The sequence below is a fragment of the Botryllus schlosseri genome, chromosome 10 (assembly GCF_051294905.1).
Source record: "Botryllus schlosseri isolate E-star chromosome 10, Bs_hap1, whole genome shotgun sequence".
NCBI lineage: Eukaryota > Metazoa > Chordata > Ascidiacea > Stolidobranchia > Styelidae > Botryllus > Botryllus schlosseri.
In genome coordinates this window covers 10,373,543-10,387,775 of record NC_137245.1, presented here as the reverse complement: position 1 = coordinate 10,387,775, position 14,233 = coordinate 10,373,543, and the positions used below count along the sequence as shown (strand labels likewise).

The 14,233-nt window shown below is 41.0% G+C and overlaps 2 protein-coding genes across 4 annotated transcripts in view; both read right to left on the bottom strand.

Annotated features, from left to right (window-relative positions):
- The window catches only part of LOC145449112 (F-box only protein 28-like), a 187,760-nt gene that overhangs the window by 22,147 nt on the left and 151,380 nt on the right, over positions 1-14,233 (bottom strand). The gene's annotated exons all lie outside the window — the stretch shown is intronic.
- The window catches only part of LOC145449090 (uncharacterized), a 131,381-nt gene that overhangs the window by 89,608 nt on the left and 27,540 nt on the right, over positions 1-14,233 (bottom strand). The window contains exons 11-14 of one of the 2 annotated variants that reach the window (XM_080327559.1): positions 8,608-8,731; positions 3,091-3,232; positions 2,473-2,620; positions 189-404 (exon numbers count right to left, since the gene is read on the bottom strand). In XM_080327559.1, coding sequence (XP_080183685.1) covers positions 189-404; positions 2,473-2,620; positions 3,091-3,232; positions 8,608-8,731 — 630 coding nt within the window. The remainder of the gene's footprint in view (positions 1-188; positions 405-2,472; positions 2,621-3,090; positions 3,233-8,607; positions 8,732-14,233) is intronic. The other variant, XM_080327560.1, reaches the window with a different exon arrangement.

Genomic DNA, 14,233 nt, shown 5'->3' with positions numbered 1-14,233 from the left:
GACACCCCTGCTGTAAAGGAAGGGAGAAGGCGCAACTTGCGCAAATACTACCTCTTTCGAAAATGCCGATTAAAATTAGATAGAAAAAAAAGTCTCACGATTGCATACGTTTATTAAAGAGATTTTATTCCAGCGGATATAGCTCGACATGACTACAGCAGCAGAATTCCCTGGAAACATGATTTTACCTTCACATGATGGTACATCCTGAAAGTTCCATTCCGCTTGACTGAGGTTCGACTGCAGCAATGCACATAATGCCGTCGAAATTTTCTCCCTGGTCTTGAATCTATATCCATTCCTGCATGCTATTGAACATTTCGCTCCTACCATTCCACCGGGCGGACAAGATGTCACGTTGTAGAAATTAGGGTTTGTAAAGAACTTTTCGCTGCATTTTAACACTGTAATGCATCAGATCCCACTGTCATGCCATAGCGAAATCTCAGGGATTTGATATATTGTGGTGATGAATGAATTAGTAAATTGTAAGCGAAAGCTTTTTGTTACGGAGAGTTGAAACTATCATCAGCTATCAGTCACTGCATTACTCAATATTGATTCGATGAATATGTGCTGTAGGATTGACTGTGCTTTACCGGCTGATACCGGCGATTTCGTGTCACCATGACGTCACGAAGCTTCAATTGGATTCGTATTCGAATAATCAAATCAGTGTGCCCAGCTCTCTATCAGCCGGTTTTTGTTTGTTTGTTTTGAGGTATTCATGGTGTTTGTCGACTACTATGGTCATTTACACCAGGCCGAAAATCTTCATTGTTTTCCGCAACTGCCGACTTATAGCACGGCCCACCTCTAGGCTTTTTGTAAGACACCGCTTGCGCGGATGAGGTGGCGAGGAGGAGCCTAGGTAAACCTCCAACACTTAGGTATCGGAATTCTGAAGTCGACCTCGGTCGGAATTCCGATACCTAAGTGTTGGAGGTTTACCTAGGCTCCTCTTCGCACCTCATCCGCGCAAGCGGTGTCTTACAAAAAGCCTAGAGGTGGGCCGTGCTATAAGTCGGCAGTTGTGGAAAATAATGAAGATTATCGGCCTGGCGTAAATGACCATAGTAGTCGACAAACACCATGAATACCTCAAAACAAACAAACAAAAACCGGCTGATAGAGAGCTGGGCACACTGATTTGATTATTCGAATACGAATCCAATTGAAGCTTCGTGACGTCATGGTGACACGAAATCGCTGTGTGTTGCATGGGATTCGTCGTTTACCCCATATTTTCTACACTGATTGTCATAAAATCGTTACCAAACACGTTTGGTCGCAAGATGCCACATTATCGTTATTCGTCCTCGCATCAACGTTAAGTTACATGCATGAATTTTAAATTAATCTATACTGTTATAGGAACTAATAATGAATATTACTAGATAACTCGATCGTCTCGTTTTGAAGCCCAGCACTCGGTTTTGAATCGAATCACTTCACCACTACCATTTGCGCAGTAAAGTTGATGTATTAGTATTGTACTGTATTGTAACATGGCTATGATGTTTTGAGGTATTGGAAATATCGTTTCTGGATGCTGATTAATCAGATCGTTTTTAGCCAGCTGCCAGACCAGTAGCCTATGTTCGATGCACTCCAATTTATACCGCCTGGTGTAAATCAAACGTTGCAGGAGAAGCAGCTTTGTATATATTCCTTCGCCTTTTGCGTCTGCAGTCCGACCACTATCGTTTAAATAACCACATGTTCAGAATCTCCACTTTGGGCTCTTTGTCAGTATCCAGAAACCACTTAACATTTTTTTAATCCGCTGCCCAAAGTATGAATTAATTTCCTGCATGCCAAATGTGCCGATTTTGATTTCGCCTTAAAATTATCCTCACTGTTGACAACATCATCCCTTTCACATTTGAATTCGTGTTATCCGGCAACCGTCATTTGTGAATAGTCGTGACTGTTTTATTTTCCCACCTGGCCGAAATTTGCTTTGGTATTTTTCCGTGGTGCTGCAATGCTATTTTACGCCATACCGTGTTTTCGCATACAACATTATGTCTTCTATCCATTCCGTACGATATTATTGACAGTATTTCATTTCTTCTTAGTCATTATTGGCCGTGGTGAAAAAGACGAACAGGTGATAAGCGCCAATTTATTCTTTAAATGAACAACAACAACGACTCCATGACTACCATTTCCACAGCAAAGTTGGTGTATTAGTATTGTACTGTAACAAGACTGGGATGTTTTTGCAGTGTTGTAAATATTATTTCTGGATGCTGATTAACTTCTGTGACACACTATTTAATTATCCGTATAATCATCGGTTACAGATTCGAATTTGAAGTACCTAATATTGTGTTTCATCACACTAACGAATATGTTATATTGTGCGGGAAAATAAACAGATGTCAGCGGAATATATATCTAATGCATAACATATGATATGCATTATATATTCCGTATTAGATATGTATTCCGTATATATACACTTACCCTTTCGATAACTGTCTAAAGTGGTCCAAATCCAATTCATCACATAGGGGACAGATGCGTAAAAACCTGGGTGGTGCCCACCACATCCCAATCCCCAGCTGACGATTCCGATCTGCATCCAGTACTTCACATCTTCATTGACATTCAACTGTAAATAAAAGAAAGACAAAAAGATAGTTGTTTATATATTAAATATTATTCGTGAATTGATGATGCAGATATAACCATAATGAATTCTAGCAATGATGTCCGTATACAAATTAAACAGTATTAACGTAGGATTCGACGCAACGTTTTACAGATTTGGTGACTTGCTGATCAGATTGGGACAATAATATTGAATATCGACTTGCTTTTCCCGTCTGATCGATTTTATCATTGGCCATGGCCTTTTTGGCTATTTCCAGATGAATAATCTTGTATTAGCCGGGTTGAGTAAAAATGAGCGTACTAAAATCGACAATTTGCCTAATTACGATGTTTGTAGCCCATAGCTACTAAAATTACGACGGTTAAGAAACTGCTGCTGGCGCACGGACAAAAATTCGCATAGAAGAATTTGTGAAGATATGTATGATAAGACGCGTTCTAGTCACATCATCAATATTCATTACTTACCCGTTTGACAACAGGACCTCCACTGTCGCCTTGGCATGAATCAACTTTTGCAGATTCGTCAATTCCAGAAGCGCAGAACATCCGACTTGTGAAGCGCGCCCGCTGGCTTTGTTGCTGAATCTCCATCACACTTCTGGCACACCTGCAAATGTCATGAAAAAATATAGACGTACTCGAAGGATATCTGGTCCATAACGGAGTGCTTGTAATTATTACGAGTAATTAGGTGGTTTTTATCTACTTTCGATACTTACTCGAGTAAATCTGATATCCGCTACTTCTACTTCGTCCTATTTTGTGACTTGCATACTTTTCGTTATTTACAAGAGTTATGTTTTATCCAATGACAGTGAGAGGTACATGGACTGAGACGAAATGTAATTTTCATATAGGTTTGGTAATATATTGTTTTGAATTGTATTGGATTTGCATGTGGTTACTCTCTGTACATGCCATATATTTACTTTGATTTCTTCTAATTAATTTGAGTTCTTTTCTTTGGAGCTCATGATTTGTGACGGTCCAATATTACCTGCATTTCCCGGAAGAACGATTATATTTAAAGGTATTTATAGTAGGGATGGTGTGAACGTGAGGTTCAGTTTCGCGTTCGGTGCCTGAGCCTCAGAAATTTGGAGGTTCGCGTTCGTAAAGGAACATTGGTTAGATCTGCACCGTGGACCTGATTTATACGACAATTGTTCTCGTCTGGCAATATGAAAGAAAATTCAGCACTAGATGAGCGTGCACCATCATGTATTTCCTTTGTTAGAAAAGGTTGCCCGACGTATTCAGCTTTCCGTTTGTGAACATTTAGTTACTCTCTGCTGTGGGCTTGACCCGAAATCACACAACATCAAGAACAAAATACTCTGCACGTAGATAGACAGTAAACTGTGCTTGTTAAACAATTATTATATCAACAGTAATCAATAATTGTTATATCAATTTATTAGATCAATAAATGTATCTTTGTCTGATGTAAAAACTGCCGTACGGGACCCATCTTGATATGGCATATTTATTGTATCATAAAAAAAATCCGTCCGATCGGGTGTTGGCTACTGCATAACTTGTTTATGAGGTAATATTTGAAGCAAGTATATACAAACTGGCTGTCCACTCTGATCAATATCAATCCTCCCCAAATATTTTAATGACTTTTTTACCTCGGAATCAAAAACACACAAGTACAACACACGCGCGTCCACGTCGTCCAAATATCATATGATCGAGATCATCGCTCTATAAAATATGCCGGACCTGATGTGTGGAACAGTATCCCGCCCGCCATCCGGCAATCGACGAGCATGTCCACATTCAAGTCGAAATACAAGCAATTACTATTAAATAAATACAGTCCATCTTCAAGATTACCGGACCAAGACTGACCTATCGATCTCGCTTCCCATGACATGCCGCCCTGTTCTTATCGCTTTCTTTTTCTCTACTGTCTTCTTTACTTTCATTCAGTGTGCATGCCTCCTCTTTACATCGCCTAGGCCAAGGTGGGTGTCTGATTCCATAGACAAATCCAAGTCGCTTCGACATCTTCCTGTGGATTCATTCTATCGCATTTTTTGTGGGGTATTGAACTGATAAAATTGCTAATAAACCAATGATGATGATGATGATGATGATGGAATAGTCAGGCGGCTTATATTCCCTTGCAAGTAATCGTCGAAATTGATTGCAAAGGGACGAAAGATATTGATTTTGGATATCTGAATATTATAACATATACTCATAGCATATAGCATAAAGTCGCCGCTAGGTACCTTATACGTTAATATATTACTTTACGGAAATATAGGGTGAGCATTATTCATATGGCGTCACGTGGCTTCATGGGTTCGTGTTCACGTTCGCGTTCACATAAAACCTTTCTAAAAGGTTCACGTTCACGCTAACCAGAACCTTTCAGGAGTTCGCATCGTCCCTAATTTTGGCATCTCTCACATTTTTTTAATTTCTTCGCCACCGCTTAAACTCCACCGCCTCCTGTATTTTCTCAATTGCGGGACTTATAATACGGATAAGGGTATTGCACCTAAGTTTTATATATTCTGTTGAATATTTATAGCTCCTATGATGCGGTAGCGCGACCACGCCTGCGCCGTGCACAAACGACAATTTACAACTTTGGACGGACCCATGGGGCTATTTTGACCAAAATCTCCCATTTTCGCCGTAATGGCTACATAGAAAATGGGCTCAGTTTAGAACAGTGGTTCCCAACGTGGGCGATATCGCCCCCCAGGGGCGATTTGTCGGTCCAGGGGGGGCGAAAATAGCCAAGAGGGCGATAGGGGGCGAAAATAGACGAAGGGGGCGATAGGGGGGCGATGGCGCGTTGAAATGGCTATATTGGCGTCCATGACCGTAACTGCCACACCAAAACCCCCAATTGCGATGGGCGGCCAGAGCTCGAAGAGGGCCCACTATTTTTTCGTGAATTAACAATAATTATAGAGTATTATTTTGGAAATTTGGGCAACTTTTTCAAAAAATTTTCGCGCTGCGCGCCATTTCGTGGTCCCGTATTTCTTGCTTAGGCTATGGGATACCATTCGTCCAAGAAATAATACGCATGAGTTATAGAAATGGGCATCTCGGCGTCAGCCATTATCACACCATGACGCACCAAGACATATGAAGTTTCAGGTCATGTAAAATGCGACTCCGAGAAGTGTGCCAGAACGAGAAAACCTTGGCGGAAAAGGACTGCCTTTATGCTGACCGACTTCGATATATATACGATATACATATATATTTAATTGTCCATAGGCGCTTAAATGGCTGGCGCCAAATGTTACTGTCCTGGCGATCATAGAACCCCACAAAAAATGCCATCTCGCAGAGAAAAATTAATTGCCAGTGAAGAAATACCAATTTGAAATCGTGTGCGTCTTTTAGTTTAGTACGTATGAGCGATTTGAATATCTTTTGATATAGCAGACAGGCCACGAAATGTCATTACATAACGAAATCATTGTACACACGGGTTCGCCCGAATGTGTTCAATTATTATTTACGGGCCCTACATTTTCCAAGACACCTCACTCAGCTTTACCGGTCAATCTGAATACATGAGCAAAGAGAGGATAAAAATTGACAGCAATATATATATATATATATGCAATTCCCGATCATATTGACCGATTCAATCATGAATGATAGAAATTTAGGCCCGCTAACTAAAGAGTCCAACAATTTGTGCTGAGCAGTAGCGGTAAAGAGGTATCGGGGGAGTTGCGTCTGAGGGGTTCAGAAGTTTGCTTTATCACCCTATGGAGGAGGGGGTCAAGACCAACGTATTGGGGGGGGGCTGACGAAGTGCTGTTACGGTCCTTTTGGAATAAAGTCGGAGAAATCACCTTTTTTGTTAGTCGACTCACCAAAATGTAGCTGGAAAAGTGTAATTTCGAGGTAGAGCCGAAAAGTTGACCCTTTTTCTTAGTCAACTCGCCGGTGATTTCAGTCTGTATGCCCATTTTTCGGTTCCCAATATTTGGGGGGCGATTATCGGTGTGGAGTTTGAATAGGGGGCGATGAGTCGAAAAAGGTTGGGAACCACTGGTTTAGAAATTCAATCTATTTGTTATTTTTACACACAGAAGACTCTTTTAAATCAATATACAGCAACAGTACCATATTTAAGGGTATTAGATGCATCATAGTTATAAAATATCACGGATATCACGGATTTCTAGGCTTGACAAACATTTCGATGTATTCCGCCAACCGTCCACTTATAAAGTCACTATGCGACGCGGTGTGTATAGGGCAAGGCAGGGTTGTAACGACTCGAGTCGCGATTTTCCGGTGTCGTGATTTGACTCGAGTCCATTTTATCAAATTCGGAAAATAACTCGACTCGAGTCAATTGTTGTATTGTATTGACTCGACTTGTACTCGAGTCATTGTGTATGACTCGAACCAAGTTATATGGGTTAGATTAGGACGGCCAAGACAGACATCTCATTGTAACTTCGAAGAATAGTAAAGTTACCACATCATTGGTATTTCGTCTATCAGTCCTGATACTTGGATATAGGGCCAGAAACTGTTAAGTCTGAGAAAAATTACTACATTCGGAATGCGAGCTATTCTACATCACTCGAGCAGATTTGAATCCCTCTATGCTAGCTGACTTGGTGGAGAATTGAAAATGACTCGACTTGACTCGAATCAAAACTATGAAAGTGAAATTGACTTGTGACTAGTAACTAGTGCGGAGCGGATCGACAAATTCTCTGGTCCGGCTCCGATCCGGTTGTTCAATTCTCTGGTCCGGCTCCGATCCGGCCGTATCAGGAAAAAGTACTGATCTGGCTCCAATCCGGCTCCGGCCAAAAATGAAAAAGTCCGGCCAGAAATCCGGCCCTACACGGTACGGGGATTCCGTGAATTGATAAATATGCCTCGTTTACGCTCGCACTGGCTTGGCAGTTACCTGCGTGTGGTTAGTTGGTCGGTAGTAATTTAGTTATAAAAGTCATGCTTATCCATAAAGATTCTGGCCATATCAAAAAAGCAGTGATCCGGCTCCGATCCGGCTACGGCCGTAACAGAAAAAGTACTGATCCGGCTCCGCTCCGGTCCGGCCAAAATTGTAAAAATCCGGCCGGATATCCAATCCGGCTCCGGTCCATGCTCCGCACTACTAGTAACCAATGTTCTCTATACGCTGCGCACGTGCGCAAATGCGTAGCTCTCGAAGCCAGCTCTCGAAATCCTCAGGCAACAATATCAAAAATGAGATAAATTTGCGTTAAAATTCGGATTACTACATCCGATTAATCAAACATTTTCATGCTAGATTTCCTTTCTCTAAATTCTGGGACTATGGCAGACTTTAGATTTTGATTGCTGCAAAAGAGCGACCACGGCGACCACACCATTTAAAATTCTGCGGTTGCTAAACATTTCAACGCTCAAAAACGGAAATTTCTAACTTCGCAACATCAGTTCGATTCTAGTTTTGCAGTCGGTAACTGTTTATCAAGTCACAGCAAGTTATCATGTGTCAGTATGATATTAGCGATCAATGCATGTGCTGGGTGGATTTGTTCACACTATATTCGTTCGGGTAAGACTCGTCTATAATGAGACATGACTTGGTCGAGACAAGCTTAATGACTCAAGTACAAGTCGAGTCAATTCAACGAAAAATCGGGACTGGAGTCATTACAACACGGGTGTAGTGGGTGTTGAGTAAATCGGTGATTTCACAAACCGAATAGCATTCTATCTATCACAAAACCAGTAACTACAGTAACCAATCAACTGACCTAAATTCACCGTCGTTCATCTGGGAAACAGTACTTGTACATGTACATTGTACATGGATGCATCCTACAAAATTACTTTACCGCGTATCGATTCCGGCTCAGTAGTCTCATTTTCTCATTATTTTAAAAGCAATTTCGACCTAATCGATCAACCAAGACATAACTAGTTTGAGTAGGTATTTCGACATTTCTTGACATGCACTTTTAAATATTTTCAATTTACTTCCAGTCTGCTTCGATCTTTAAAAGTCCCTCTTGAAGATTGACAGGTAATGAGATCGACCCATGCGACATCTTTCCGAATCCGGTTATTATTACTGAACTTCCCTCCTTGATCCAGGCATTTCCTACGAAGATAACGAAAACGTTACATGGCGATGAGTGGAGTGACCTGCTAATACAGTTACAGCATCACAGCAGTGTTGGGACGACTCGAGTCAGTCTGCAAAGATGAATTGACTTGACTCGGTGTTTCAGAAATGTGGATGGACTCTTGACTCGAAGCAACATTTTCGACCCAATTTCAAATCATAACGTAATCGGTGCCGATCAAGTCGTTGTACCTGTACGACGTACGTACAAGCAGGGCATGGTAAGGTATGGTATGGTATGGAAGTATGGTATGGTATGGATCGATATTTTGGTATGGAATATGGAAGAATCTAAGTATGGTATGGAATGGAAGATTTCAATCTATGGTATGGAACGACATTTCCATACTTCCATACTTTGGTGTTTTATACATTTTATCGTGATCTGTACAAGCTTCATGAAGCGTACGTTGATCGCTACTCACGGAATACGATCGCTTTTGTTATGTGTGAACGTGAACTATTGAACGCTGTGTTGGTACAAATACGCGCTTGTGCAACGGTTTTAGGAGCACTTGGAGTGACATGATTTTGTGATATAATAATGACAACGGTAATGTTAATCTGATATTCTATTGAGTCTAGACACGTCTCCGAGCATAGTCTATCATGTGACGCAATAATTGGTAACGTAGGCAACTCCAACTATAGCTCATTCCTTGAGTGACGACAGCTCACAAGCAATCATGATGCAACGTACTAATTGCTCAATGCGATTGATAATTACATTTCTTCTGAAACATTGTCCGCTCCACACATTTATACTATTTGCATACCGAGATATCTTATTGGTCATATTTCAAACGCTCTCGCATTAGGATTATAAATTAGGGAGTGGGGTAGACATAGTTTGAAATTCTCGCCACGCTATAACCCCAACCGAATGATGTACTAATAATCACGCAGATCGCTGCAGTATTGATCGCCTGTAGCTGGGATATTTATGGGTGCGCCTATATTAAAATTATTTTGCGAGTATTTACTTCAAACTTGCATGTGCATCATGCCAATGTACCGGAAATGCGATGATATTCTTATGGAGCAGGGGCGGGCAACTTCGCCAGTCGTCGGGCCGGATATGGGAAAATTAAGTGTTCGGCAAGCCGGCTTGCTGAATGGATACATTATTCGCGCATATATACAAGGAATAAATCGTATTTAATGAATGTATTTTATCGACAGCAATGTCACTTCAAAGCCATTTCTCGCCGATAATGACAGTACAATGTGGATTTGAGAACAGCATTGTCATACAGGTGCCGCCATGTCTGCTTCTCTCTGATCAACTAACTCATGGTGCAATCCTTAATTAAGATTTCAAAGCGTTTCATAAGTCCGGTACCGAAAATTCACCAAGATATCAATTCATTAGGGTTGAGTACATCATAAATGCCGATAATGCAAGTCTTCTCATTTCGACGAACTTACGCGTAAGCTCCACTCTCGCACGCTGCGCAGTGCGCACACCTATATAATTACATACGCAGTCACTAAAATTTTACGTTTAAGCAAGTGGTGGGGAATCTCGGCTGACTGGGGCCGCGGGTCACATTATCATGTAAGACGGGAAATTGCCCGCGGGCTGAACAAAATCTCATCGCGGGCCGCATCCGGCCCGCGGGCAGTATATTACCGTCCCTTTTATGGACGGTCCTAGATAACAATCTGCTGACTATCTCATTTTCCTCGCGGAAGCAGTAGAGTAGACTTACACGGCACCGCACCACCGTGGACTAAACCTCACCAAAACAGACTCTGCAAACTATTACCAGGAATTAGATTCGCATCATGGCTAGTTTAAGCAATAATGACATCCGAAATATCAATAATATAGGTGCTAGAAAAGGAATTATACTTATGATATTTAAGTATTTGAAAGTATGGAATATGTATCAAGTATGGTATGGAACAATGTTGGTACGGTATGGAAAATTGCAAGTATGGTATGGAGAGAGTAAGGCAAGTACGGAGTATGGAAAATTCTCGTTCCATACCATACCATACCATGCTCTGCGTACAAGTGCATGCTCTCGAGTCTCAACATGCGGATATGATCTGCGTGAGCAACCAGTAATTCAGCAATTACACAGCGTGGTTTTACTAAGCCTCTGTCGGCATGTCACAAATAAATTGACCGCAGACGAAGTGATCAGAGCCTATGTTGTCGCAGACTAGTAGTAATCTATCTATGACAGTGTCTTCCTGTCCTACAGACTGCTCAGTGCACACCCACACGAACCTCTGGTATGATTTAAATCAGACTGATATAGTTTATGCAGTTATATTACTCCTCGTCAATTAGTACAGGATTAAACTGTATCGTATGGGTGGTTAAATGGACGGTATAGCCTACTGCATATCGCGTATTCTGGAAATCTCGCAACAGCTGAATAAGAAACAGTAGGCTAGATGGCTTATAACCAGGAGCGGATAGCGGCCGTAGTGGTCTCTGTGGCGCTGCTGCATCCACAAAAATCTATCGAAGAAGGAATACACTCGAATAGCAGTCAAATATATCTCATCGAAGTAGGCCTATCACATATATGCTACAAATTTCAATTATACGTAATTGGATAGTTCATGGTGACTTTTAGTTCCCAAATAATTATTGTATTCTTTAATCACAGTACAACCGGTAAGTACGCCACACACATAATCCGGGGGGCAACCTTTCCCCTAAGGAAAATGGCGAGATCGGACTAAATTTTAAAAATTTCAGTCATGCAGTCAAATTGGTATTCATGCAATATATGAAGAGGTCCGATTACAGAGTTGCGGTAGATAAAGAATTATATCTTATTCGAAATTTCAGGCTGGTGACGACGTGACGTCATATTTTGTGATACGATTAGTGATATCCAATGTTATTTCCTATATTCTCTACTAGTTGCTGACGATTACCCCTGACGAGTGTCAGTCAAAAATAGTGGGATTCATTTCAATATGAATATACTATACTATTAAATAAATTATTAGAAAATGATTCGATTACAAGAGGCAATTATTGAGTTGCTGGCAACATAGTGTGTTTTTGCATCAGTAACAAACATACCTGCAGTACAGCGCATGCGCGAGGCGAGAGATAAACAGGTTGACAATTTCAGATATTAGTGTTGATTAGTAACCCTGCGATTCAGCGGAAGCTATCTAGCTTCTACCAGGACTGACGAAGTGTATTTCAAACTGCAAAGGGGTATTGCTAATATCGAAGGATGAATATGACACACGACTATACGAATAAGGAATAGTCTGAATATGTATGAATGCTGTGCGTATGGTCATTAGCCAAGCATTTTGCCCACATAGCTCTTGGCATTCGGTCCATCATAACTAGAGTATGGAACAGTATCTCACCGGATATCCGACAGTCGTCGAGCATGTCCACATTCAAGTCGAAATACAAACAACTTCTACTGAATCAATACTAAGCAACCCGCAGGTTTATCGGAACACGACCTTACATATCGATCTCGCCTTCCGACACATGTCACTTCTTTTTGTCGCCTGTCCTATAATATTATCTCCTTTTACTTTTCATTCAGTGTGCATGCCTTCTTTATACATCACCTAGGCCAGGTGGGTGTCTGATTTTAAAGACTACTCCAAGTCGTTTCGACACCTTCATATCTTTCATTCATTAATGAACTGAACTAATATTAAATTGAATGGAATTGAACTTCAAGTAGTTGTGATGTGGTACCGATGGATAAAAATGGCACAATGATCTCTGGCCTCCAAATCTTCAGCCGATAAGAGTAGATCTTTTGCTGGCTCAACACTTTGATATAAGCTTTACCTACCGGACATATATACATGTATATCCGCCTTTTGAAAAAAATATTTATGAACGTTCAAAAGTTGTTGCTCGAACGTATCATCGGTCTCCACCTCATAGTGACCTGGTGACCTAGGAAGCATATGCTCAACAACTTGCATGTTCCAACTTTTGCTGCTGTGTAATATAACACTGGGCAACAATTTTGAACAAAAAAATTGTTGACTTTGATGCTGCATGCACGTGATCTAGGCAAATTTTGGTGTGCTAGATCCAAAAATGCCGTTGGTTCTCTTCTATCAAGGCAAGTAATTTCGCTACCGCATATGCACAAAATATGCAAATTTTCGCGAATTTAGCCGTAGGCTATTACTTTTCCATACCATATAGAAATCCAGACTTTTGACATATAATAACTTGTATAGCCAATGGCTCAAATGAATTATTAGGAAAAAAGGTACTGGTTTCGATCTAGGATTCTAGGCCGATGCTTTCTCCCATTTTTGGTTAGTGGATGCAATCCTCCAAGGATATTTCAGACACATATCTGATGTAAACTGCTGGATATGGCAAGAAAAATAAGCATTACATTTACTATCACTATAGGTGTAATTTCCCGGAAAACATTAGCACAGTCAGCGATGGGCAAGGAGAAAGTGTGCCACAATATCTGAAGATGTTTGGGGTCAGATACCAGAGTAGATTAGAGCTTATATATGTTATCTGACTATTGCTCCAGTATCAAACGAGAAAACCCACATAATTGGGAGTTATTAGCGTAAATTTGAGCCCTGAAACTAGCACTTTATTTGTCCAGCAGTGGCAATATCAGTTTAAATCAACTAGATAAACCAATGCAAATGTTTGTTTGAAGTCTATTGATTTAGTTTCGGCTGCTTGTGGTTTTTGAAACGTTTCATACAATAAACAAAAAATAATAAAAGTTGTACTTTTATGTGGGTTATGAGACAATGTGGTGTGTGCTTATCCCAAAACTTGTCGTGATAGAGTAAAACGGAAGTAATTTTAGAATTCAGCGCCCAAAAGTTAGTCAAAATCAATTGTCTGATGAAAGTCAACAAAAATTGTGTTCGCCAGTGCAATCTAAGCTACGGCAAGTCAGGAGAGGAAGGAAATAACGTAGTTTATTTTTGTCCTTGATGTTTTTGCGGCATATTCACCGACTCATGATACACATACACACGATCTGTGCATATGCATACCATGAGTGCATGATGTGCATATGCCGCTGGACTACGAAGTGCAGATATAGCCTTTACGGCTTTCTAAGTCATGCACCACCCCTCCATGCTATCCCAGTAATGTATGAGCGCCAAGCCGGGAAGTCACGGATACCAGTGTTACTAATCAGGTCTTTGAGCTGACCCGGCCGGGGATCGAACCCACGACCTACCGATCAAGAAGCCGGACGCTTCACAATTACTCTATCTTGTCGGCCACAGAAGAATGTTTGGTCGCAATCGTCGAAAAAATAGAATAGATAACCTAATACCCTAAATCAGAGCTGGCCAACCTTTTCAGCCAAAGGGCCACATTTGATTGACGAACTATTGCGCGGGCCACTAGCTGCGCCAAGCGCGAACATTTTTCGAAGCTCATAGTTCAATAATATCGTTACTTGACTATATTGCGGACCCGCTGTAGGCCATATCGTTGGGGTTAGTTTGCAAGGAATGGGCTAT